The 24,764-nt window shown below is 40.1% G+C and overlaps 1 protein-coding gene across 9 annotated transcripts in view; it reads left to right on the top strand.

The window, feature by feature from the left end:
• Window positions 1-24,764, top strand: part of ZDHHC3 (zDHHC palmitoyltransferase 3) — a 156,860-nt gene that overhangs the window by 80,040 nt on the left and 52,056 nt on the right. For 5 of the 9 annotated variants that reach the window (XM_060685947.2, XM_060685950.2, XM_087894191.1 and 2 more), the window contains one exon: window positions 22,497-22,826. In XM_060685947.2, the coding sequence (XP_060541930.1) occupies window positions 22,521-22,826 (306 nt within the window). In that variant the 5' untranslated portion in view covers window positions 22,497-22,520. The remainder of the gene's footprint in view (window positions 1-22,496; window positions 22,827-24,764) is intronic. The other 4 variants (XM_060685951.2, XM_087894192.1, XM_087894193.1 and 1 more) reach the window with 1 other exon arrangement.

Below are 24,764 nucleotides of genomic sequence, written 5' to 3'. Positions count from 1 at the left end.
CTAGAGCCCACAAACAGGAAGAACTCAGCACAGGGAACGTGGAAACCCATTCCTCTGTGTTTAAAATTGCTGTGACGTCAACTGGAAGTTTAGGTTTCTTAAAAGAAAATGAAATATTTGAATACTAATTCAGTGGCAAGATGCAATTGTATAGAATTCCATGGAAGGAAGTTGGCTAGTACGGAAAGGGAAAGAAACCATGATTATTTAAATGCAGAAAATGACTTGGCTATTGGAAGTTAGCAATAGCAATAGCACTTAGACTTATATACCGCTTCATAGTGCTTTACAGCCCTCTCTAAGCTGTTTACAGAGTCAGCATATTGCCCCCAACAATCTGGGTCCTCATTTTACCAATCTCAGAAGGATGGAAGGCTGAGTCAACCTTGAGCCTGGTGAGATTCGATCTGCCAAACTGCTGGCAGGCTGTGATCAGCAGAAGTAGCCTGCAGTACTGCACTCTAACCACTGCGCCACCGCGGCTCTTAAAGATGGGTGGAATTTTAAAGGTTATTAAAAAAGCCTGAGCAGGTGAGTACTTTTATGGATTTAAATAATAGAAGTTAGAATGTGAAGTGCTTAGAGTCAGTAGATATTTTTTGATATTCTAATTAAGCTCCTCTAATGCTCATAAACCTTATTTTATAAAAAAAAAAGGACTTGTGTATGAATCCAAGCAGTAGATTAGGAACCTGAAATTTGGATGTGTTATGGCAGGGATGGCAAACTCAAGCCCAGGGGCCAGCCCCGGCCTATGGGGTACTTAGATCTGGCCTGTGGGGCCTCCCTGAAAACAGCAAAGGACTGGCCCGCAGTGCCTCTGCCAGCGAAAACCGAGGTCAAGAGAGCCGCATGTGGCCCTCCCAAGTTCAGTTTTCACTGGCAGAGGGTTGTAGGAGGCTGTCACATTTGAAAACAGAGCTTGGGAGCCCATTTTCGCTGGCAGAGAGCTCGGGCCACCACAGGTGCCCCCGACACAAGTGATGTCATGCTGGCCATGCCCCTGGCCAAGCCCATCCCGCCCCCCTGAGGTCAAACATAACCCTGATGTAGCCCTCAATGAAATCGAGTTTGACACCTCTCTGCTATGGTGTTCAAAACTGCAATTATAAATAGTCCTTGACTTACACAGTTCAATTAGTGACCATTTGAAGTTACAATGGTACTGAAAAGAGTGCCATTTTTTTACCATTTTTCACATTTATGACCAGCATCCCCATGGTAACATGATTTGCATTTGGATGCTTAACAACTGACTCACATTTATGAACGTTGCTGTGTCCCAAGGTAATGTGATCACCTTTTTCAATGTTCTGACAAGCAAAGTCAATGGGGAAACTAGATTCACTTAACAACTGTGTTACTAAAGTAACAACTGTAGAGTGATTTACTTAATAAAGGTGGCAAGAAAAGTCATAAAATGGGGCAAAATTCACTTAACAAATTTCTCACTTAGCAACATAAATTTTAGGCTCAATTGTAAATTGAGGATTATCTGTATTGCACATGATGATGGATACAAAGTTTTCTTCTCCTGATTTATCACTGCAATGGAGAACCAAGTTAAGAGAAACTATCATCTGGACAATGCTTTATTCAGTTTAGAACTTTATCATTGCTGCACTTAAAGCAAAGCAGGGTTAAGGATTATAATAATGTTAGTCTAAACATTCGATTCTATTTTACAATTTTAGATTTAAATAAAGATTATGTACTATTTTTGTAATACAGAATAAAGATCCCATTTGACTAAATTTTAAACATATGATTAGTTCATTATTGGGGTGTTTTCTGTGTCCCCCATTATCTTTAATTTCAGTTTTTGTAGTGTTTACTTAAATCTGTTTCATTTGGAAGGAATGCTTTACTTTAAAGCAATACATAAAATATAAAATAAATATAAAATATATAGGAGCCTGGTGGCGCAGCAGACTAAAGCACTGTTATTAACTGTTATTAACATCAAGCTGTCTGCAATTACTGTAAGTTCAAATCTCACCAGGCTCAAGGTTGACTCAGCCTTCTATCCTTTCTAAGATAGGTAAAATGAGGACCCAGATTGTGGGGGCAATAAGCTGACTTTGTATAAATATACAAAAGTATGAAGGCTATTGCTTAACGCATTGTAAGCCGCCCTGAGTCTCCGGAGAAGGGCGGCATATAAATCAATTTTTTAAAAAAATGCTTGGAAATGCTGATATTAAATTTATACATAATTTAAATATATATAATTTAAAATTACATTTCTTAATCTTTAGAACTCATCATTTGTATAACAAAGTATGGTTCATTGTTTAGTATTTCCTCTTAAACACATAAAGTCAGTTGATGGGAAAGATTCTGAAATCCTAAGAATCATTGCCAGTAGTCTAGCTTAATAAAAGCAAGAAAGTAGGTGAGAAAGAAAATTACTGGTAAAAGGTGAATTATGTGGCAATTAAGGCAATAACTGCAAATAATAATTTATTAAATTTGTATGCCATCAACTTTCAACAACTCTATGTGGTTCACAAAGAAAGAAATTACAATAAAACCAATAAAAGATATAAATAAAAAAATTGCAATTCAGTGAGGGACCCCAGCTCAAATGTCAGCTTTTTATAGTACTTCTACCCAACAGCAGAAGGGGACATCCGATTCTCAAGGGAGTGGAGGACAGTCATGCAAAGCTTCCAGGGTCCTGAGAGATGTTATATGCAATACAGATCTTCTTTGTATCAACGAGTTGTTGCTTATAATTTTTACCTTATTTATTCAAAGACATAAAATATTTCAGAAGCTCCTGTGGATATAAGGAGATTTGCAGTTGTTACTATAATGGTGGTACCTACTAAATTCTCACTGTATTGAATACTTTTGACAAAAAAAGAAATTTAAGCGGTATTGTAATCAATCATCAGTTTTGGATTCTTATAGAGATGTAATCCAGAACATAGTTTAGATGTTTAAGAGTATAAAACTGCTTAATAGGTATGCTGGCTGTAGTTGATATGGTCCAAAACAGTAAAAATACTTCAAAGGCCTGACTGATCAGTTTATAAACATATTACCAAGAAATTGATAAAACAAGATTTATTTGAACAGACTGGCATCTTCTTTCAAGAGCTTGAAGCTAACTTTATTTTTATGCATGTATGTATACAGGTAGTCCTCAACTTATAACAGGTCATTTTCCAGTGTGCTGCGTCTACACTCCATAGCTGGGACCAATCCTCTTTTCTGACAGCAACTGAGAGGACTTTATTCCGTGCCCCCAGTTGTTCACAGACGTGCTGCAGGCCCCATGGGACCAACCCGGCGCTCTCACCGCACCTAACAATCAAGACAAGAAATTGTATTGCTCCGCTCCTGAGTTGGAGGCGCTGGTGGAATTACCATCAGTGGATGTGCCTGTGGCGAGTCTCACTACTCTTTCGGTGATAACCTCTAACCCGTTGGATGGTCTGAAGTCTGAGGACAGACGCACTGAGTTGGCCTTTAGTAAGTCACATCAGGCGGAGGCATGGGCTGTCAGAACTGCTACAGCAACTTCCTTCTTCAATCGTGCTTCGTTAATTTGGTTACGTCAGCTTCAGGAACAGCTTCCTCCTGAGGAAACCCGCTTGCATCAAGATGTCAACAAAATTATAGCTGCCACCGAGTATTCTGCTGACGCTTCGTTAAATTCTGTGAAGTTTACGTCTCGTGCCCTAGCTTCGTCTATTACATCACGGCGACTCTTCTGGCTTCGCCCCTGGAAGGCAGATGTCAAGACGAAATGGAAACTAGGTTCGGCCCCTTACAAGGGTCCTAATTTATTTGGAGCAGCCTTAGAACCGCTCCTCATGGAGGACAAAGATAAGCGAAAGATCTTACCGTCGACCTTTCGTAAACAGGACAGGTGTTATACACCTTACTTCCAATGCCAGCCCTTCCGGCCCTACTCCAGGACCGGGGGCCCTTCCACTTATCGGCAGTCCTTCCAACCTTCGGACCGCTCTTCAGACAGACAGCGGTTTCGGGACGGGCAGACCACAGGTTCCCTCAAAACGACCCTACCATGGGACCGGCTCCAGGCCATTTCGACGGGGCAAATAACTCGCAGCGGGAAGGTCTGGTGGGGGGTCGCCTCCGGGCCTTCCACCAACAGTGGACCCTGTCGACCTCGGACAAGTGGGTACGTCGCACGGTCTCCGATGGGCTTCTGATCGAGTTTATAGATCGACCCCCAAGGCGGTTCGTCAAGTGCCCCATTCCACCTTCATCAGACCAACGTCGTCTTATTTTGGCGGAAATATCGCACCTCCTGGACATCAACGCAATAGAATAGGTTCCGTTCAACCAACGAGGGTCCGGGTTTTACTCGATCCTGTTCCTAGTGCCCAAGAGTTCTGGGGGAGTCAGGGGCATTCTCAACTTGAAGCAGCTGAACTTGGTGGTTCGTTATCGCTGCTTCAAAATGCACTCTCTACGGTCGATCCTAGCCTCGGTGCGCCAAGGAGATCTCATGCAGTCTGTGGATCTACGCGAGGCTTACCTCCACGTGCCCGTTCATCCAGCCCATCGACAGTATCTGTGGTTCGAATTTGCAGGCAAGCATTACCAGTATTGTGCCATGCCCTTCGGGCTTTCTTCTGCACCCAAAACTTTCACCAAGCTGGTGGCTGTGGTGGCCGCAACACTCCACTCGATTCCGGTGCGAATTTTGTGTTACCTGGACGATATTTTGGTTCTCTTGTCTACCCGGAATCGAGCGGCACGGGACTTGGAGCTGGTGCTCTCTGCTTTACGAGCATACGGGTTCACAATAAACGTGGACAAAAGCCATCTAGTCCCGTCCACGTCCATTCTACACCTCGGGTCCTTGAGAGACTCGTCAAAGGGTCAGGTGTTTCTGTCTCCAGAGAGGGTCCAAAATATTACAGCCTTACTCAACCAAGTCCTGACCCTAAGGTCGGTGCCCTTATTGACTCTATCTCAGCTGCTCGGGAAACTGGTGTCGTGTTTCCACATTGTTCCTTGGGCACGCAGGCACTCCTGTCCATTGCAATGGTTACTTCTCCCCTTCCAGAGGAGAGGTTCCGCCAACACGTCGAAAAGGTGTTTGTGCCACCTCAAGTCCATCTGTCACTGCGTTGGTGGAGGTCGCCAGCCATCCTTCGGGGCTGCCACTTTCTGGAGCTGGACCGAATAGTGATGACCACCGATGCCAGCCTGCACGGTTGGGGTGCCCACCTTGCACATCTCGTGGCTCAGGGCCGGTGGTCTTCATTGGAAAGGGGCCACAGCATCAATCTCCTCGAACTTCGAGTGATTCGGCTGGCGCTTCTTCACTTCGAATCAGGGGTGCAGGGGCGCCACGTCTTAGTCCTCACGGACAACACATCTGCGAAAGCCCATGTGAACAGGGAAGGGGGCACAAAGTCTCGAGCTTTGATGCTCGAGTCAGAGAGACTATTCAGTTGGGTGGAGCACCATCTTTTGTCGATCCGAGCGGACCATATATCAGGGTCAGCGAACATGCAGGCAGACTGGCTCAGCAGGGAGGTGATCAACCCGGCCGAATGGCAGTTGCATCCGGGTCTGTTCCGGGAACTGATGCTCAGGTTCAGAAATCCAGTGATCGACCTGTTCGCCAGTTCCGCCAACGCCCAGCTCCCTCGGTTCATGTCCCGTTACCCGTGCCCCTCGGTGGAGGGGGTGGATGCTCTGAGATGTCGTTGGCCAGCAGGTCTGTTGTACATCTTTCCTCCAGTTTCCCTAATTCAGCGAGTGATCCGAAAGATGGTGGCAGAACGAGCAGAGTTAGTGCTGGTGGCTCCCAATTGGCCACGGCGACCGTGGTTCACCGACCTCGTGGAGTTCTCTGTCAGCAGCCTGTGGGTGATTCCGCCTCATCGGATTGCATTGTGTCAAGGGGCCATCTCTCATCCAGAGCCTCAATGGCTCCAGTTGGCCGTTTGGCATTTGAGAGGGTCATCATGAGGAAAGATCGGCTGTCTGACAAGGTGAGTGGCACGATTCAGGCGTCCCGGCGACCATCTACTACCCGGATCTACGAGGCATTGTGGAAGGCGTTTTGTCGTTGGGCGGATGCACAGCATGTGGATCCGACTTCCGCGGTTATTCAGGATGTGTTGGACTTTCTGCAGTTGGGGCTGGACAAAGGCTTAGCTCCGGCCACCTTGCGTCGACAGGTGGCTGCTCTTTCCATGGTCACCTCCTGTCCTCCATATCAATCCTTGTCCCATCACCCGTGGATTCGAGGTTTTCTCCATGGGGCCTCCAATTTATGTCCACCCACGGTTCATAGGTACCCATCCTGGGATCTACCTCTAGTATTGCGTGCCTTGACAGTCCCGCCGTTTGAACCCCTGGGATCTGTGTCACTTAAATTTCTATCTTTCAAGGTGGCGTTTTTGCTGGCGATCACTTCAGCACAACGAATCTCCGAACTTGCAGTTTGTCGGTCAGGAAAGACCTATGCATCTTTCATTCTAATAAGGTGGTGCTTCGTCTCGACCCTGTGTTTACCCCTAAAGTTAATTCATGGTTTCACCATTCACAATAAATAATTTTGCTGGACTTCTGTCCTGATCCCAGGCACCATCGTGAAGTTCTTTGGTACACACTTGACGTTCGGAGGGCCTTGCGTCATTATATTTGACGAACTGCATCGTTTCGGAAGACGGAGGCTCTATTGGTTTCGTTCCATCCAGCTTCGATGGGCCGGAAGGTTTCTTTGTCGACGGTTGGTCGGTGGATTAAGGCCTGCATATCTTCGATTTATGAACACCAGGCGCATCCAGTTCCATCGAGGATTTTGCCACATTCGACCAGGAGTGCGGCCGTTTCGGTGGCTTGGGCGACGCAGGCATCTGTGCTGGACATTTGTAGAGCTGCCACTTGGACTTCATTGTCGCCATTCATCAGACATTATAGAATTGACGCTTATGCTTTGGCGGAGGCGTCGTTTGGTCGATGAGTGTTGCAAAGTGTGGTTGCAGAGTTTCCTGTTGAGAGCAGTTAGCTTTCCGTCCCTGGGGTTTAGGCTTGGGTATGTCCCAGCTATGGAGTGTAGACGCAGCACACTGGAAAACGGGCGTTGACTTACCTGAACGTCCATTTTCAGGGTGCTGTGGATACACTCCATTCCCTCCCACTTGAATTGGCTGTCTGCTCTGAATTGGTTATGTTTGTTTGGTTGGTTTGTGTCATTAATAAAATTGAGTTGTAACCAGAGTTCTGTGCCGCACCTTTGTTCAAAACTGAGGAATCAAGGGTAAAGGGTGTGTGGCTAGAGCACAGAGTGAAGTAGGAAATTGATTTAAAAGTTCTCTCAGTTGCTGTCAGAAAAGAGGATTGGTTCCAGCTATGGAGTGTATCCGCAGCACCCTGAAAATGGATGTTCAGGTAAGTCAACGTCCGTTTAGTGACCGTTCAAAGTTACAACGGAACTGGAAAAAAATAACTTATGACCATTTTTCTTTTTTCTTTTTTTTTTATTGAAAAAGTTTTAAAACAAAACAAACACAATTTCCCCACAACCCTCCCAGCCAACCCCCCCTCCCCCTCCCGACTTCCCAGAGCAGAACACAAGGTATTTCTATTGACTTTTAACAATAAACTAAATTGCATAACCAATCATTAAACTAACACCCCCTAAAAAAAAAATTCTTAACCCCCCATATATAAAATCCTGCTTCTTAGACATAAAACTTCTAATATCACTTATATAACGCTTATACAGATAAAAGAAATCATTCATAAGCTATTTGATATTTTTTGGTCTGATACTTATTTTGTATATAATCAATCCATCTTCTCCAGTCCTGTATATACCTTTCTTGTGTGTGATCCTTCAAATATGCTGAAATTTTAGCCATTTCGGCTAAATTAGTTACTTTCAATATCCAATCATCAATAGTAGGCAAAAAGTCCTTCTTCCAGTGTTGTGCTACCAACAATCTTGCTGCTGTTATCAAGTTCAAAATCAGTTTAGTCTCTGCAACTGTACAGTCCGTAGTTATACCCAATAAGAACAACTGTGGAGTAAATTTCAGTCTCTTTTTAAGAATATTCTGCATCACCCACCAAATCTTTATCCAAAATGCTTTGATTTTTCTACAAGTCCACCATATATGGTAATTAGTTGCATCATCACAGTCACATCTCCAACATTTAGCTTGCACATTAGGATACATACATGATAATTTTTGGGATCTAAGTGCCATCTATAAAACATTTTATAAAAGTTTTCTCTTAGATTTTGTGCTTGTGTAAATTTCACATTTCTAATCCAAATCTTTTCCCAAGTCTCCATCATTACTGGCTCTTGAAAATTTTGTGCCCATTTAATCATACAATCTTTAACCAGTTCCGTCTCAGAGTCTATTTCCAATAAAGCATTATACAACCTTTTAATATGCATTTGTTTTTGATCTCTAATTTGTTTTACCAAATTCTCATTTTGCACAAAGCCAGTTTTTTGATCTTCCTTCCATCTAGCTTGAAGTTGACTGTACTGAAACCATGTATAAATTATACCTTCTTCTCTCAGTGTATCTAAAGATTTCAAATACATTACCCCCCTTTCCATAATAAGAAGCTCTTTATAAGTAATCACCTCCTGTTTTTGTTCTATACTTATATTTTCTATTGCATGTCTAGGATTTGCCCATACAGGTATCTTATAATTTAACTTATATTGATATTTTTTCCAAACCCTCAACAAAGCATTTCTAAGTATATGAGCCTTAAATACTTTATTCACTTTTTTGTCATATAACAAATAGGCATGCCATCCATATAACAAATCATAACCTTCTAGATTCAAAATTCTCCCCTCAGTTAAGTTAAACCAGTCACTAATTTGTGATAAGACCGCTACTTCATAATATAGTCTTAAATTAGGCATTTTGAGACCCCCTCTTTCACGTGTATCTTGTATAATTTTCATTTTTATTCTGGGTTTTTTCCCAGTCCAAATGAAAGTATTAACACCTTTCTGCCATTCTCTCAGATTTTCATCATTCTTAAGCACAGGTATCATTTGGAACAAAAATAAAAATCTAGGTAACACATTCATTTTAATTGCTGCAATTCTTCCCAATAAGGACAACTGTAATTTTTTCCAATTCTCCATATCCTTCTGTACCTTCTGCCAAAGAACCTCATAGTTATTTTTGTATAATTTTGTATTTGAAGCTGCTATGTATACTCCTAGATATTTAACCTTTTTGACTATTTCAAAATCTGTTAATCTTGCTAATTTATCTCTTTCAAATATAGACATATTTTTAACTATCATCTTTGTCTTATGTGAATTAACTTTAAATCCTGATACTTTCCCGTATTGATCAATTATATCCAATATATATGGAGCCGACTCTATAGGTTGGGATAAAGTAACAACCAAGTCATCTGCAAATGCTCTTAATCTATAATCTTGATGTCTAATTACAATACCCTTCAATTTTTCTGAGTCACGTATCTTATTCAATAGTACTTCCAAAGTCAAAATAAACAACAATGGGGACAGAGGACACCCCTGCCTTGTTCCTTTCTCAATTCTAAAAACCTCTGTTAAACCTCCATTGACTATAATTTGTGCTGTTTGCTGCTGGTATATCGCTCTAATTGATTGTGTAAAATATTCCCCAAAGTGCATTTTCTCTATTATTTTAAACAAAAATTGCCAGTTCAAGCGATCAAATGCCTTCTCTGCATCCAAAAATATAAACGCTGCAGGGACTTGATTATTTTTTTCCAAATATTCCAGTAAGTTTACAATTTGTCTAACGTTATATTTCATTTGTCTCCCTTTTATAAACCGTGATTGGTCATTATGAATTATTTGTTGCATAACTGGCATTAATCTATTAGCTAGTATCTTAGCAAAAATCTTATAATCAGTATTCAGAAGTGAAATTGGCCTAAAATTCTCAGGTTTGATGGAATTTTGATCCTCCTTTGGAATTAGTGAGACAAAGGCTGTTTTCCAGGAAGGTGGTACTCCTCCTCCTACTTGTATTTTATTAAATAAGATTTTAAGTGGTTCTAGCATTTCAGATTGTAAATGTTTATAATAAACAGCTGTTAGTCCATCTGTTCCCGGAGCCTTACCTATTTTTAATTGTTTAATTGCCCCAACAATTTCCTCGGAAGTTATTGGCTGATTCAATCTCTCTCTCTGTTCCAGCGTTAATTCAGGAATCTCCATCTTTAAATATCTATCAATATCAACATCTCGAATTACATCTTTAGCATATAACTTTGTATAGAACTCCAAAAAAGCCTTTTTTATTAAATTCTTTATTTTTTTTTATTGAAAAAGTTTTCAAATACAAATTTTTCCCCTTTTTTTCCCCTCTCCCCCCCCTCCCTAACCCCCCCTCCCCACCCATCCCCCCCGTGACTTCTTCATAACAAAAAAAAAACCTAATTCATAACAGATTACTTACTCCCTCCTCTAGATATTGACCTTTACTTACTAAAAATATTATTAATATTATAACATCCCCCTTTATCCATACATATCAAAAAAGAGAAAAGAAAGGGAAAAAAAAAAGACATTATACTATGACATTATAAAATAACTTCTCCACTTTAAAACTATACGATAAGTCCTACTTTAACATTTAATCTTCTATATATATTGCTATAACATTCCAAAGCGGCCTTCCCCATAAAATCTAGTTTAACATTTATTCCACTCTATCCATTTCCTCCACTCCCCTAAATATAACACTTAAAAATCCCTTTTCTTAGACTAATCAATCTACTAAATAGCTTATTCACCCACTATCATACAAAATTGCCATAGACAACATTTCTTAACATCTTTGATTCACTGCCCACACTTCTTAAAAATATATGTCTATATTTTCCATTATATCTAAATAAAAAAAAAGAAAAGACAATGACTTTAAATTTATAATCCATATAGTATCTTCTTTGAGGTCTTTCCACTGGATTGGTAGAACCAACATCCATAATCGGGTAACATAGCTTACTGGTGCAACAGTTTATTCAGGATCTTCAATCATATCTGCCCCCATCAGTAGTAAATATCTTCTTATATGTATAAAAGTAAAAACAACCACCCGAGTGACATTATAATTATATTCCATATAGTAATAATTGTGGGTTTCATCAGGATTATTAATTCCCATCATCGTAGTGGGTAACAACCCGATCTTCTGCATGCCCCAGCATAATTCTCTTGCCTTGTGATTCAAGATAATATAATATGTTTATCAACACAAAAAGAAATTCCAAAATGGATAATTCAAATCCATCAGTTTAAGGCTCGTTTCACGTCCCCAGATTACGGCCATGCAAAGATCTGCCACAAACCTCAGGATGATATTAACCAATACATCGCCTCTTCTGTGTTTACACATAATCGTTCATATTTTAAAATCACTGGCTTCACTGTTGCCTGATTAGAAATTTCTGTTTTTATGCCACCTATTTCTTTTTTTCTTTTCTTTTTGTGGGTTTGGTTTCCATCCTGGTTCCCTTTCTGTAAAGTGTGTATCATCTGGTCGGTTTTTATTCTGCTTTGTAGATTGGTCTTGTTGGTTTTGCTTTTGTATCTCATATTTCTTTTTTATCCCTTGTATATCCCCTAATTGGTTTCCATGTTTATCCTTGCCTTGATAAGTCATCACATTAAGATTAGATGCCTCTTCTCTCAAATTTGTAGATAGTACAGCTGGGGTATCCAATAAATCCAAAGGCAATTCATCTGGTACAGTCTCTGTAATTCGATATTTTACCTTTATTTCCGGCTCCTTCTGCTTATCCTGTATTATACCTGGAGATGTTAAGTTCATTTTCAACCTATTTTGATAAAATTCTTCTGCTCTTTCAACAGTATTTAGCTGATATCTTTCTCCTTGGTATCTAAATATAATACCCACTGGGGCGTCCCACCTGTAGGAGATATTTCTCTTTTTTAACTCATTCACCAGAAAACCAAATTTCTTCCTTTCCATCAATATCTTAGGTGGGAGTTCCTTGTAAATCCAAATCTTTCTTCCATACAATTGCAAATTAGAATTGAAGGAGTTTTGAACGATATTATTCCTAATCTCCTTATCTGTAAAATAAATCACCACATCTCTAGGCCATTGCCTTTGCTTAGCAATCCAGGAGTTGATTCGATAAACTCTGTCGATCCTACAAAACACTTCGTCAGGTTGAACCTTTAGAATCCCAGCTAGAAATTTAGAAGATATTTTCCTTAAATCATCTCTATTATTTTTCTGCAAACCTCTTAATCTTATCGCATATTCTGTAAAATTATATTGTACCATTAACATCTCTTTTTCAATCTTCTGTTGCAGATTTTCTGCATTACCATACTTTTGATCAGCATCCATTTTAGGTTTTTCTTCTAAGCTATTATCCTGAGTGTTTGTCAAATCATTTTCAATTTTTTGAATTCTATTGTCCAATTTATCTTGAATTTCTTCCATTTTAGACTCTAGTACAATAGTATTTGTGTCCAACTGTTTCATAAATCCTGTAAAACCATTAACCACTTTTGAGAGTTTTTTCTCCAAAAAATCAAACTTAGATTTCACCAATTCTTTAATTTCCTGCTTAAATTTTTCAAATTGCTGATTCACAATCTCCTCCCTTCTTTCAATCTCCTCTATAAAAAATTCTATTATATTAAAATCAGGTTTCTGAGACTGAAGAATTAAGACTTGTTCCTTTAAGTTGTTGGTGGGGGATCCCCCCCCTTCTTGTTTATCTGACTTTATGAGTCTCAGTGCCATGTTTCCGCCCAGGCAGGCTTTGTTAAAAAAAAAGCAAGAAAGAAAAAAAGAAAAAGGGACTTTTTTCCAATCAACAACAATATCAGGTCTCCAAGGGAAAAAAAAAAAGAGAAAAAGACACAGGAGCAAAGTTTTGTCTACAAATGTAGCCAGTGGTATTTATTCCGCTACATTGTAGTAATAGAAAACGGAAAGACTTCCCTTTCAGCCTCTCCTCCAGCCAACGCCATTTTAAAAGGCTTCTTTTTTTCCTCTTTCTTTTCCTCCTCTCTCTTAAGTAATTTTTTTAAAAAAAAATCAGTAAAATACTTGCAGTTCAATATTACAGGTCCAGCTCACATTTTCTTTGAGTAGTCTGTTAAATTTGCAGGCTTGCTTTTGACGCCTGGCTCTGCATCAGCAGAGGTCTCCCAAAGCCCGGAGCGGCGGCTGGGGATACGGGGCATCTCATCCGCTCCGTCCCAAAAGTAAAAAAAAAACTTTTGGGACTCCGCAGAGAGTTCTACCCACCCCTGCCGGTTCTATCTCCGTTTCCTCATGAAAACGGAGTTTTTTCGAGCCGCCATTCCGTTGTGAAGGCGGCTCTAACAGGCGATGGAAGCTGACGATCCCAAAGGAACGTCTGGCAGCGGCAAACAGCTACCCAGAAGTCTCCTCTTTTTTTTATTAAATTCTGTTGATAAATCTCCTTACCTCTAAATTCTATCTTGTCTATAACACGTGATTTTTGTTTTTTTCTCATCGTGTAAGCCAACCATCTCCCAGGTTTATTAGCATTACAAAATGTATTATGTCTGGCATATTGTATGCTGGTTGCTATTTGCCCAGCCATTAACATATTAAATTGCTCTCTTAAAATATTAATCATATCTTTTGCCTTTTTATCTCCCGGGTTAATTATAAGCAATTGTTCTTTCTTTTTAATTTCCTCCTCTATCTCTTTCCGTCTGTTTTGTTGTTTTAGTCTATATTTATTGTCCCTCTCATATATGCCTTACTCGCATCCCATACCATCTCCATTGAGGTTCCTTTATTCATATTGTTAACAAAAAATTCTTTCATTTGTTTTTTAAGTTCACTTAAGTTATCTTCATATCTAAATAAATTCTCATTTAACCTCCAAGACCTCCTTTCCCCTCTTTCCTGCTCTAGTTCCACCCAAACAGGGCTATGATCAGTTAAAGTTCTTGGACATATCTTCATATTCTTCACCCTGGAAAAAAGATCATTTGTGGTTAATATAAAATCAATCCTAGAAAAAGATTGATGCCTATCTGAAAAAAAAGTAAAATCACTTTCCAATACGTTCCTTTCTCTCCAAATGTCTCTAAGCTCCATATCCTCCAAAATATCAAAAAAAGATTTAGGCAACTTAGCACGCATGGGTATCTTGGAAAGACTTTTTTTATCTTTCTGGGTATTTATTACCCCATTCCAATCACCCATTAGAAGTAAAGATCTATAATCCCATTGTAGTATTTTAGTATGTAAAAGTTTATAAAATTTGTCTTGTTGTTGATTAGGTGCATATACTCCAATTACAAGCAGCTTCCCATTCTGTGTAGTTAATTCAATTGCAATATATCTGCCTTGAGTGTCAGCCTCAATTAAATTGGCCATTTTTCACAGTTACAGCCTTTGTAGTATCCTGATGATCATGTGATCAAAATTCAGATGCTTGGCGACTGGCTCAAGCATCTGAATTTTGATTACATCATGGGGATGCTACAAAGGTTGTAGCTTACGACCATTGCTGTGTCCCAAAATCGTGTGGTTCCTATTTGTGAACTTCTGCCAAGCAAAGTCAATGGGGAATCCAGATTCACTTAACAACAGAGTCACTAAATTATCAACTGCAGTGATTCACTTAACAACTGAGGCAAGAAAGGTCATAAAATGGGGCAAGGCAAAAGAGCCTTGATAGTACAGTGGTTATGCACCCTGTTATTAACACAGCTGCCTGCAATTTACTGCTGGTTCGAATCTCTCCAAGGCTCAAGGTTGACTCAGCCTTCCATCCTTTCTAAGATAGGTGAAATGAGGACCCAGTTTGTGGGGGCAATAAGCTGACTTTGTATAAATATACAAAAGTATGAAGGCTATTGCTTAACGCATTGTAAGCCGCCCTGAGTCTCCGGAGAAGGGCGGCATATAAATCAATTTTTTTTTTTAAAAAAAAATGTACTTAACAGATGTCTCACTTAACAACAGACATTTTGGGCTCAATTGTGGTTTTAAGTCGAGGACTACCTGTATATGTATACACTATTAAATAGAAAATACCTACAAGAAAACAATGTTTGTATCCTAGTGATTTTGTAAAACTGCAGCTAGAGATTCTTGAAGATGGCCTTTATAGGAATAACATTAAGGCTTGCCAGGGTATTTAGAATGAAATAGTTGTAAGTGTTATGGGGCTCTGATATCTCGAGCGTTCACCCATTCGGATTGAGAGGGAGGAAAATGTTTCCAGGCTACCAAATACTGTACTTTCCCCCTATGTTTGCTGGAATCCAGGATCTCTTCGACCTTGAAATGCTGCTCTCCTTCGATGAGGAGGGGAACAGGAGGGGCAGGTTGGTCTGGTTGAAGAGAAGAGACATGTTCGGGTTTCAGCAAACTAACATGAAACACAGGGTGGATCCTTCTAAGGTTTTTTGGTAGGTCTAACTGTAGACCTACCAACTGTAAACTATGATCGGGTTTTACAATCCTCACAATAGGGAAAGGACCTACATACTTAAGTCCCAGTTTCTTTGACTTCTAGGTAGTCTGTAAGTCCTTAGTGGACTTACTTGGTAGTCCTTCGGCATACTTTTCTTGTCAGCCTGTTTCTTATGGGCTCAATGAGCCTCATCTAATGCCTTAGGAGTGACGGGCCAAATAACTGAAGCTGCTCTGAAACTGAAAATTCCACTAGAGAAGGGGTTTGGGGCTTCTCCTGCGGCATCTCTGGAATAGGTACGAAGTCCTGACCGGAAGCCACTTTGAACGGGGTGAAGCCGGTGCTACTATGGATGGAGTTACTATAAGTGACCTTTGCAAAAGGTAGTAAGTTGGCCCAGTTATCTTGCTGATAATTTACGTAACACCTGAGGTATTGTTCTAGAACTGAGTTAGTGTGTTCACGAGCCCCGTTAGTTTGAGGGTGGTGGGAGGAGCTTAGGCCTTGGGTGTAGCTTAACAACTTCAGGAACTCCCTCCAGAAGTGGGAGGTGAATTGTAATCCCCTATCCAAAATGATGCATTTGGGAACCCCGTGTAACCTATACACATGTTGAATAAACCGTTTAGCGTTTTTGTGGAGGGAATCTTGGAGCAGGGTATAAAATGTACCTGCTTGGAAAACAAGTCCGTGACCACCCAAATGACTGTATTTCCCCCACTCTTGAGTAATTCAACAATGAAGTCCATGGATATTTTCTTCCATGAAGGACTAGGGCTAGCAACATTCTGGAGCAGTCCAGCCAACCTTCCAGGGGGCCTGTTTGCGGAGACACATACTGGACAACTAGCGACGTAGGCTTCTATGTTCTTTTTCAAAGAGGGCCACCAGAACTGCCGTTTAACTAAGTATAAGGTTTTAATGAACCCAAAGTGTCCAGCAACTTTTGAATTGTGAGCCTGTTGTAATGCAGTCCCCCTAAAACTGGCGGGGACATATAGTTTTGCTCCCACTCTTGCTAGGCCATCACGAATGGTGCAATCATTTGAGTGGGACAAAAACCAGTCATCAGTTTTCAGTGCCTCCTCTACCTGTTCGCTTAAAATGGTTGGAAGGTCAAGGTCCACTTTCCCCTGGGCTCTGGTGACCACCGGGGCAGTCAAGTGCTTGGAGGGGATAACTGGGCAGATCACTTCTGGCCGAGTGCTATTATACACAAAATCTTCGGCCAAAAAATGCTTTTAAAAGTAAAAAAAAAAAAAAGCCTCTGATGATCGCGCGGCTCAGCTTGGATCATCAGAGGCATTTAAAGAAAAAAAGGGTTTTTTTCTTTTAAAAGCCTTTGACGATCCCAGCTGAGCCGCGCGATCATCAGAGGCTTTTTTTTTTATTTTTAAAAGCATTTTTTGGCCGAAGAGATTGTAGAAAAAATGCTTCTAAAAGTAAAAAAAAAAAGCCTCTGATGATTGTGCGGCTCAGCTGGGCATTGGCGGGGGGCAAGGATTTTTGCTACCGGTTCTCCGAACCACCCGCCTCCATCGCTACTTGATCGGGCAATCCGGTCCAAACCAGGAGCATTTCACCCCTGCCTCAGACTGCACATCCTTCCCACCACCCCCTCACACCCAGTGGTGGCGGTTCTTGCGCTGTCCTTTCCTGGTGGTGCCGGAAGCAGCAGGCCGGGGCTTCAATTCCTTCCCCCGGACAGCCTGCTCAGGTGGGGAGACAGGGAAGCCCCAGACCACACATCCTTCCCATCGCAGTCGGTGGCGGCAGTTCTTGTGCTGTCTTTTCCCAGTGGTGCCAGAAGCAGCGGGCCAGGGCTTCAATCCCTTCCCCCGGACAGCCCGCTCAGGCGGGGAGACAGGGAAGCCCCAAACCGAACTTCCTTCTCACCATCCCCTCGCACCCGGCGGCTGTTCTTGTGGTGCCAGAAGCAGCAGGTCGGGGCTTCAATCCCTTCCCCCAAAAGCCCAGACTTTCCAGGCCCAAAACAGGCCACGGGAGGGGGGCAAATACATGTGGGGGAGTGTGCATACGCAATGCAGGGCGCATGCACAGGGGAGCGTGGGGGGTTGTGTGCGCATGCTCATGGGGGGTTTGAATTGCATTATGGGTACCGGCACGCACGCGCTATTGCGTGCATGCACACTTCTGGCATGCAACGAGAAAAAGGTTAGCCATTACTGGCCTAGGTAGTTTCACCCCAGGAAGGATTTCTATGTTGCAATCTGTGGGACGATGGGGTGGAAGCCCTTTCACTGAACACCTCTCTGAGGTCCCAATATTCCTTTAGGATTTTCTCCTCCCCAACTATGTGTTCGCTCGCTATCGCTGCCAGCTCCCTTTTGGCCTTGGCTATGCATGGGGGATTTCCTCCCCCCCTCCCTGGCTGGGTGGAACGGATGTGCAACAGCCCCTTCCTCCAGTTCATGTGAGGATTCCATTTCTGGAGCCAGGGTAATCTGAGCAAAAGGGGTCATTCCATTCTGGGAGCTACAATGAAACTCAAAGTCTCTTGATGATCACCCATCCATATCTCTACTGGTTTCATCACAAAGTGAACTGTGCCCTCCCCAGCTACCGATCCATCCAACTGGCAAAACGCTATGGGCACTTCCATTGTCCTCAGCCTCAGTCCTAGTTTCTCCATCACCTCTGGGTTAATTGCACACCTTGTGTATCCAGAATCCAAAAGGGCTAAACACCTAAACTATAAACTCCAGGATTGGCTCATTTTAGGGGGGATAATCAAAGATGAACAAGCCGGCTTTAGAGAAGGAAGAGCTACAGTGGATCATATCCTGATACTTCACTATCTGGTGCAAAAATACACTTACAAAAAAAAAATCCTCTCTCTACATGGCCTTCCTTGATTTTAAGCAGGCCTTTGATTCAATATCCAGGAACACCCTATGGGAGAAATTAAAATGCACTACAATCAATAAATGCCTCCTTTTCCTCATACAAAAATTGTATGCCAATTCCACCTTGAAAGTGAGGTGTAATCCTCAAGGGACTTTAACTGGCCCAGTAAGGTTCAAAAAGGGGTACGGCAGGGCTGCATCCTGTCCCCTTCCCTTTTTAACTTCTACATTAACTCCCTGATTGATCTCTTATAGAACCCTGATCTACATCCTCCTAACATAGCACAAGGCAAAATCCCAATTCTCCTATATGCCGACGATCCTGCTATTATTTCACAAACTCCCATAGGACTGAAGAGAGCAATTAGGGCAACACTTGGCTTCTGTAGACAGAACAAGTTGATCCTTAACTTTGATAAATCAAAAATTTTAGTTTTTGCCAAAAGACCCAGACAATACTCCTGGAAAATTGAAGACACAGATTGGAACAGGTTAGGACATTTAGGTCCTAGGTTAGGTCCACTCGCAAGGGACATGGAAGGCACACCTGGAGCAGACACTGCAAACAGCCAATAGGTCCTCAAATGCAGTTAAACACTTCTTTTATACAGGCAGAGGTCAATTAGTACCTGCTGACTTAAAAATTTTTGAGGCCAAAACACTGGTGCAAATTCTTTATGGGGCACAAACAGGAATCCTTGCAAAGAAAAACTTGCTAGAAACTATACAAACCAAATTCCTGCGAGCCATCTTAGCTGCACCCAAAGGAACTCCAAATGCCCAGCTAAGAATTGAGACAGCCTCAAATTCAGGTAAGAGCCTGGAAGATGATGATCATTTATTGGCTAAAAATTCATTTCTTTCCAGAGGGACTGTCCCTGCTAGTACTGACTGACAACTTCCCCTCCCCTTGGAAACGCGATAGATCACAAGCTGGGCTCTTATGGGCTGTCATCAGTATTCTTAATGTCCCTCGGCTTTGACAAAGCAATGCAAGTGGTAATTGATAGAATGAAGGACATGGAGTTCCAAGAAGAACTAAATAGGTTGCCTCTCCATAGTAGGGACAGAATCAAGCAGGGTGTGGGAATCAGCAAGATATCTAAATGATCTGATCTTCTCAAAACAAAGAATAGCTTTCTTCAGAGCCAGATTTAATATTCTCCCCTCTTCAGTTCACTTCTCCAGGGTAGGTACAAGAGAACACCAATAGCAGAACGGGTATGCATATGTGGAAAAGGAGAAGTCTAAGATATCTCACATGTGTTATTGTACTATGGGTTATACAGAGTATGTAGGTCAATATACATTCTCCCCTTACTAGAGAGATTGCCAGGGAGGACAGATGACTTATGTAGGCTTTCTCCTCCAAGACTCAAATCCGGCTATCATGCGGGCAGTGGCAAAATTCTGTGTCGCTTCAATGTCCACAAGAAAAAAACTGGTTAGAGAATTATAGATGTCAACTGGTGCCAATTTTTTGGAGATATCTATAACAATTATTGGAAAAATACATTTACTCACATACTTATCAGCTCTCCACTCATGTAAATTAGGGAATCACCCTAACTGTTTGAGACTGTATTTTCATAACAGGGATGTTATTATTCATGATTAATGTCAGTATTATTTTTAATTTATTGTAGGTCTATTGCTGGTCGAGGACCATAATAAACTTTTATTCATTCATTCATTACATATTGAAAGTATCCCCAAATCCCTCCCCCCAGGGACCCAGGCTGAATGTCCAATCCCTATCCCATATGGTGTCATGTGAGGCATATCTTCGAATGTTTTTGTCCATCTGGTATTCCGAGACGGTTGACCTTGACTGGGTATAACCAACTCCATTCAGCTGCGCAGTAGATCATGAGAGCATCCCTCCTTTTTTGTTCACAGAGACTGTCTTCACTCCAGCTCACTTCCCCACCCAGCTATTGATCTATTCATTGGTTTAACATGGATTAAGAACTACATGAGCTTTTCATAAAATGGTGTCTTCCAGACATGTGAGACTACTGTTCTATTTTGGGGTAACATTGACTACAGATGGTTTACCAATAGTCCTACCAGCAAAAAGCTTCATGTTGGGAAAGGCTGTAATTGTCAGGAGGTGTTCTCAAGAGCATCATCATGGTTATCAGATTGAAAAATGTTACTAAAAATGAATACTTGTTGAATTGTTTTACACCATTTTCAGTTACTGTTAATAGATATCAGTAGATATCTTGGATTTAATGATTATTTAGTTTTGAAATATTAATGCAGTAAACATAGTCTGCCTAGTTGCTGAAGCAATATTCAGTGGAACTGTTCCAGTTTCCTTCCAAAGATCAAAGTACTACTTTGGCTGCTTTGCTTCTGTTAATTTATTAATTCCATTAAAGTAAGTCTTTGGTATTCAGTAATGTATTAAATTCCAGTCAAGGCTAAAAAATCTGGCAGTATAAAATTAAAAGCAACTGCTCGTTTTTAAGAGTTTAGTTTGCTCTACCCCCCATCCCCCAACATATACTTGCCACTTTTGTTGTTAGACTTTTTATCTGGTAAAATGTTTTTAACACTAATGTCCATTCCTTGACATTGAAAATGTTTCTCAGTTAAATTTCTGACTCTGTCTATTTTTAAAAATTCTGGAATCAAAACAGATAATCCAATTATTTCCTAAAATAAACTGGTTCTTCCGTAGTTTTGGAGGGCTGATAAAAAAAATACCATATGAGCTGAGACTGTGCCCCTGTGAGCAAGGGGCCATTTAAACTGTGGCTCACATCCTACTATATCTTCTATAATGCTATATCTTTTATAAGAACTCATGGACTCCATTTATAACACCTTACCTAATAAAATATCCAAAAAATACTGATCTTTTTTACATGCAGCTACTGTTATCAGATCAGTATGAAGCAGTTTCCCTGAATGTGCCCAAATTCTGCTATGCTATATATAAAATTAGGCAAACTGCCAACTGTTAATCTACCACCAATCACAATACATTATTCTCTTTTATTTTTATTTTTTACTATTATTGTTTAAATGTTTTATTACTGTGATTGTAATAAAAATTGTTTGATTGATTAAAATAACCTAGCTTTCTTGAGATTTAGGCCTGCTGGTAAAATGTTATAGTCTGGATTAAGAAGCGCACAGAATATAAGAAGGCCCCATTGCATACATAGTTCATGACCCCAACTTTTGGAAGTAAAAATAGTTTATTAGCAGGAAAAAGGGCCAACAGACTATGCTAAAGTTAATAAATACATTTGGGGCAGAGGTTGCTTAGAGGAAATTGAATGTTGGTTTGATTAGATAAATATTCAGTTTCTAAATCTTTTAATGAAAGTTTAATTCAGGAAATGTATTTTTTGCAAAATGTGTTTAGATAATGACATAAATTTTCCTTCTAACGAATATTACTTATTATCTTTTCAAAATTTAGAATTATATTAATACAGTACAAGAAGTATTTTATAACTCCTTTCATTCATATAAGTAAAAATGTAATTTTTAATTGTATGTAAGTAAAAAAGTTACGTTCTGTTAAAAATAAGCCACAAAGATTAATAAAATACTCCATCTTTAAATCTCCTTTAAGTTATGGTTTGGGAGCACTGATGTAAATATTCATCAAGGCAAAGCTCACTATATTGCTAGACACTCACTTTGCAGTGCTAATACATTATATGATTTTTCTTTATGTTAACGATAAATACATATTGTATCTTTTTTAATCTGCTTCACTGAAGTTGATAGTTTGAGGAAAGCTGCTTATTTCATAAAGGAATGTATTTGTATTTTTACACTAAAGTATAAACCTTAATTATAGCTGTGTCAAATTTTAATATTGTCAGCCTCCAGAAACCGAATCACGAATTATAAATCCTTCTATCATACATGATTGGACAACATCATATGCTTGTAGTGTTCCTGGTGAAATTCAAGATTCATTAAAATTATTATTCTTTTTGTTGTTGTCGTTAGTTACTTCAATGTTTATCTATATGATAAAAAGCTAAATGCAAGTCGAATCATGTTTTAGACGGGGGATGCTAATATTTTATCCTTCTTTAACATCATTGTTGCTATCATCATCTGTGGTATTTCGATCATTGCTTCACTAAAGTTTCATCTGAAACAGAAAGTTTTAATCTTTATTCGGTTATAAAGTGGAGAACCTTTTTTTTTCTTTTCCAGATCCAAGAATGGACATTATAACCTATGATGATTACTCCAGTTCACCGCTTCAGAGATATTGAGAGGAAACCAGAATATCTTCAACCGGACAAGTGTGTCCCACCTCCCAGATACAGTTCCTCAGGAACAATGTGGTTTATTCGAGATGGTTGTGGTATTGCCTGTGCAGTTATCACCTGGCTCCTGGTATTTTATGCTGACTTTGTAGTGATCCTCGTAATGCTGCTTCCATCAAGAGACTATATTTATAGTGTAATCAATGGAATAGTTTTCAATACTTTGGCATTCCTGGCTCTGGCTTCACATTTGAGAGCAATGTTAACAGATCCAGTAAGTTTATTATTTTAAGAAGGTTTCAAACTAATGTAAAGGCTCAGAAAAAGAGCAGCAAGAATACTCACAAAAGCACATTAAATGATGTAAGAATACTTAGAAGAAAAACCTTAAGAAGGGATTTGGCAATACAATTTAAATTTTTAAAAGAAATCTAAACAGAAGATGAGTGTAGTTGTCTTCATTCCATGCTGCAAGTAGTGAAATTATGCTTTTGTTATAGGAAGACAGATTTAAACTGAATATTAAAAAAATAATATATAAAAGCAGCGCTTAATGAAGTAATTTTTTTCCTATGAATATATTTAAGAAAGGCTGAGTAGCCATCTGTCAGGAATGCCTTAATTTGGATTCCTCCAGGTATTTGGGATTTGGATTCAGTAACTTAAATGACCTTTCCAGCTTCATGAAGTTAGGAATGTGTGACTCAGTCTCTTGGTTGCTCTGTACCAAAAAAAAATCTACAATGTGTAGAGAATATAAACTCTTGGTTAAATAGCTGTCAGACTTCGATGCTATCTCAAAATAAATGAATTTCCAAACTGCCAATCTTTAAGGAAATCTTTTCTTTAATTGAGCACAGCCACCGGATCATGACTCGATGTGGACAAGACTGACCTTTTGCCCCCCAATCCCTCCCTTTCCGATCCCCAAATATCTGCTTCTCATTGGCTATCTTCCAAGTCATTCTTCAGACTTCTTGTCACGTCATTTCCCAGGAATGTCTCCCCCCTTCATTTCCATGACAACCGGACATCAAAGAGATTTAGCAGGCAGAAGTTCAGAGCTTATCTCTCTCTCTCTCTCTCTCTCTCTCTCTCTATCTCTATGCCAGCGAAACGCTGACATCAGCATCATTTCTTAAAAACATACCTTTAATTTTTTGTCTTTAATCATTACTTTAAATACCCTGTTTCCCCGAAAATAAGACATCCCCTGATAATAAGCCCAATCGGGCTTTTGAGTGCATGCACTAAAATAAGCCTCCCCCCCGAAAATAAGCCCTCACCGAAAATGTTCAGTGCGAAAACGCAGAGCTGGAAATCAGATAAGACGGCCCATCTTGCTCCACGTGTCCCAAAATAATAAGACCTCCCCAAAAATAAGGCCAGCTGCTTATTTCAGGGTTCAAAAAAATATAAGACAGGGTCCTATTTTCGGGGAAACATGGTATGTGCTGTAGACTATTACTCACATAAGAAATTATGTTAGGATTCTCAAACAGTACAGAATAAATGCATTTTGGGAGTTTTTTTCTTATCTGCTGCAATACATGTAATATTGACAGCATGCCATGGCAATGAAAATCTGGAAAAACCTGTTTTATGTGTTTGTCTCTTTAAACAACTATATTGTATTTTGAATGAAAAATGCTTTTTCATCTTGAGTATAGAATAATAGTTATACATCTATAATTACCTTCTAAATAGCTATTTCCATTAGTCTCTGCCAGTAGAGAAGCTTGCTGTATTGATTGGGGATGATGGGAACCAAAATGTACATTGAAGCAATGGTAAAATTTGATCCAAATACATTTTGAAACAACTACATTTATGTAATAGGCATTGAGTTCTTCACAGGGTGGATGTGAACCTTATTAAACACAGAAGGCAGAATTGAGTTTTTAAATCAGTTTTGAATTTCATGTTTACAGCAGATTGCATTATCCCTTGAATAATGCTGTTTGAGCATCCTAATAAATCAGGGCTATCAAACTCCCAGCCTGTGGGCCGGATGCATCACATGTTGGCCATGCCCACACCCAGTTTAGCAAAGGCGAAAAAAGTCTCGATACATCACGTGATGCCGCTGTGATGCCGTGAATTTGACACTCCTGTAATAGATGGTTTGAGCAGTCTCTAATAGAGATGAAATTGAAAATGAATGAATCTAGTGGAAATATTTTCCTTTTAAAAAAATATTTCTAGGCACTTA

This window comes from Pantherophis guttatus, chromosome 4, assembly GCF_059756535.1.
Source record: "Pantherophis guttatus breed Tessera chromosome 4, ASM5975653v1, whole genome shotgun sequence".
NCBI lineage: Eukaryota > Metazoa > Chordata > Lepidosauria > Squamata > Colubridae > Pantherophis > Pantherophis guttatus.
The sequence above is the reverse complement of the archived record's forward strand: the minus strand, read 5'-3'. Positions and strand labels throughout refer to the sequence as shown.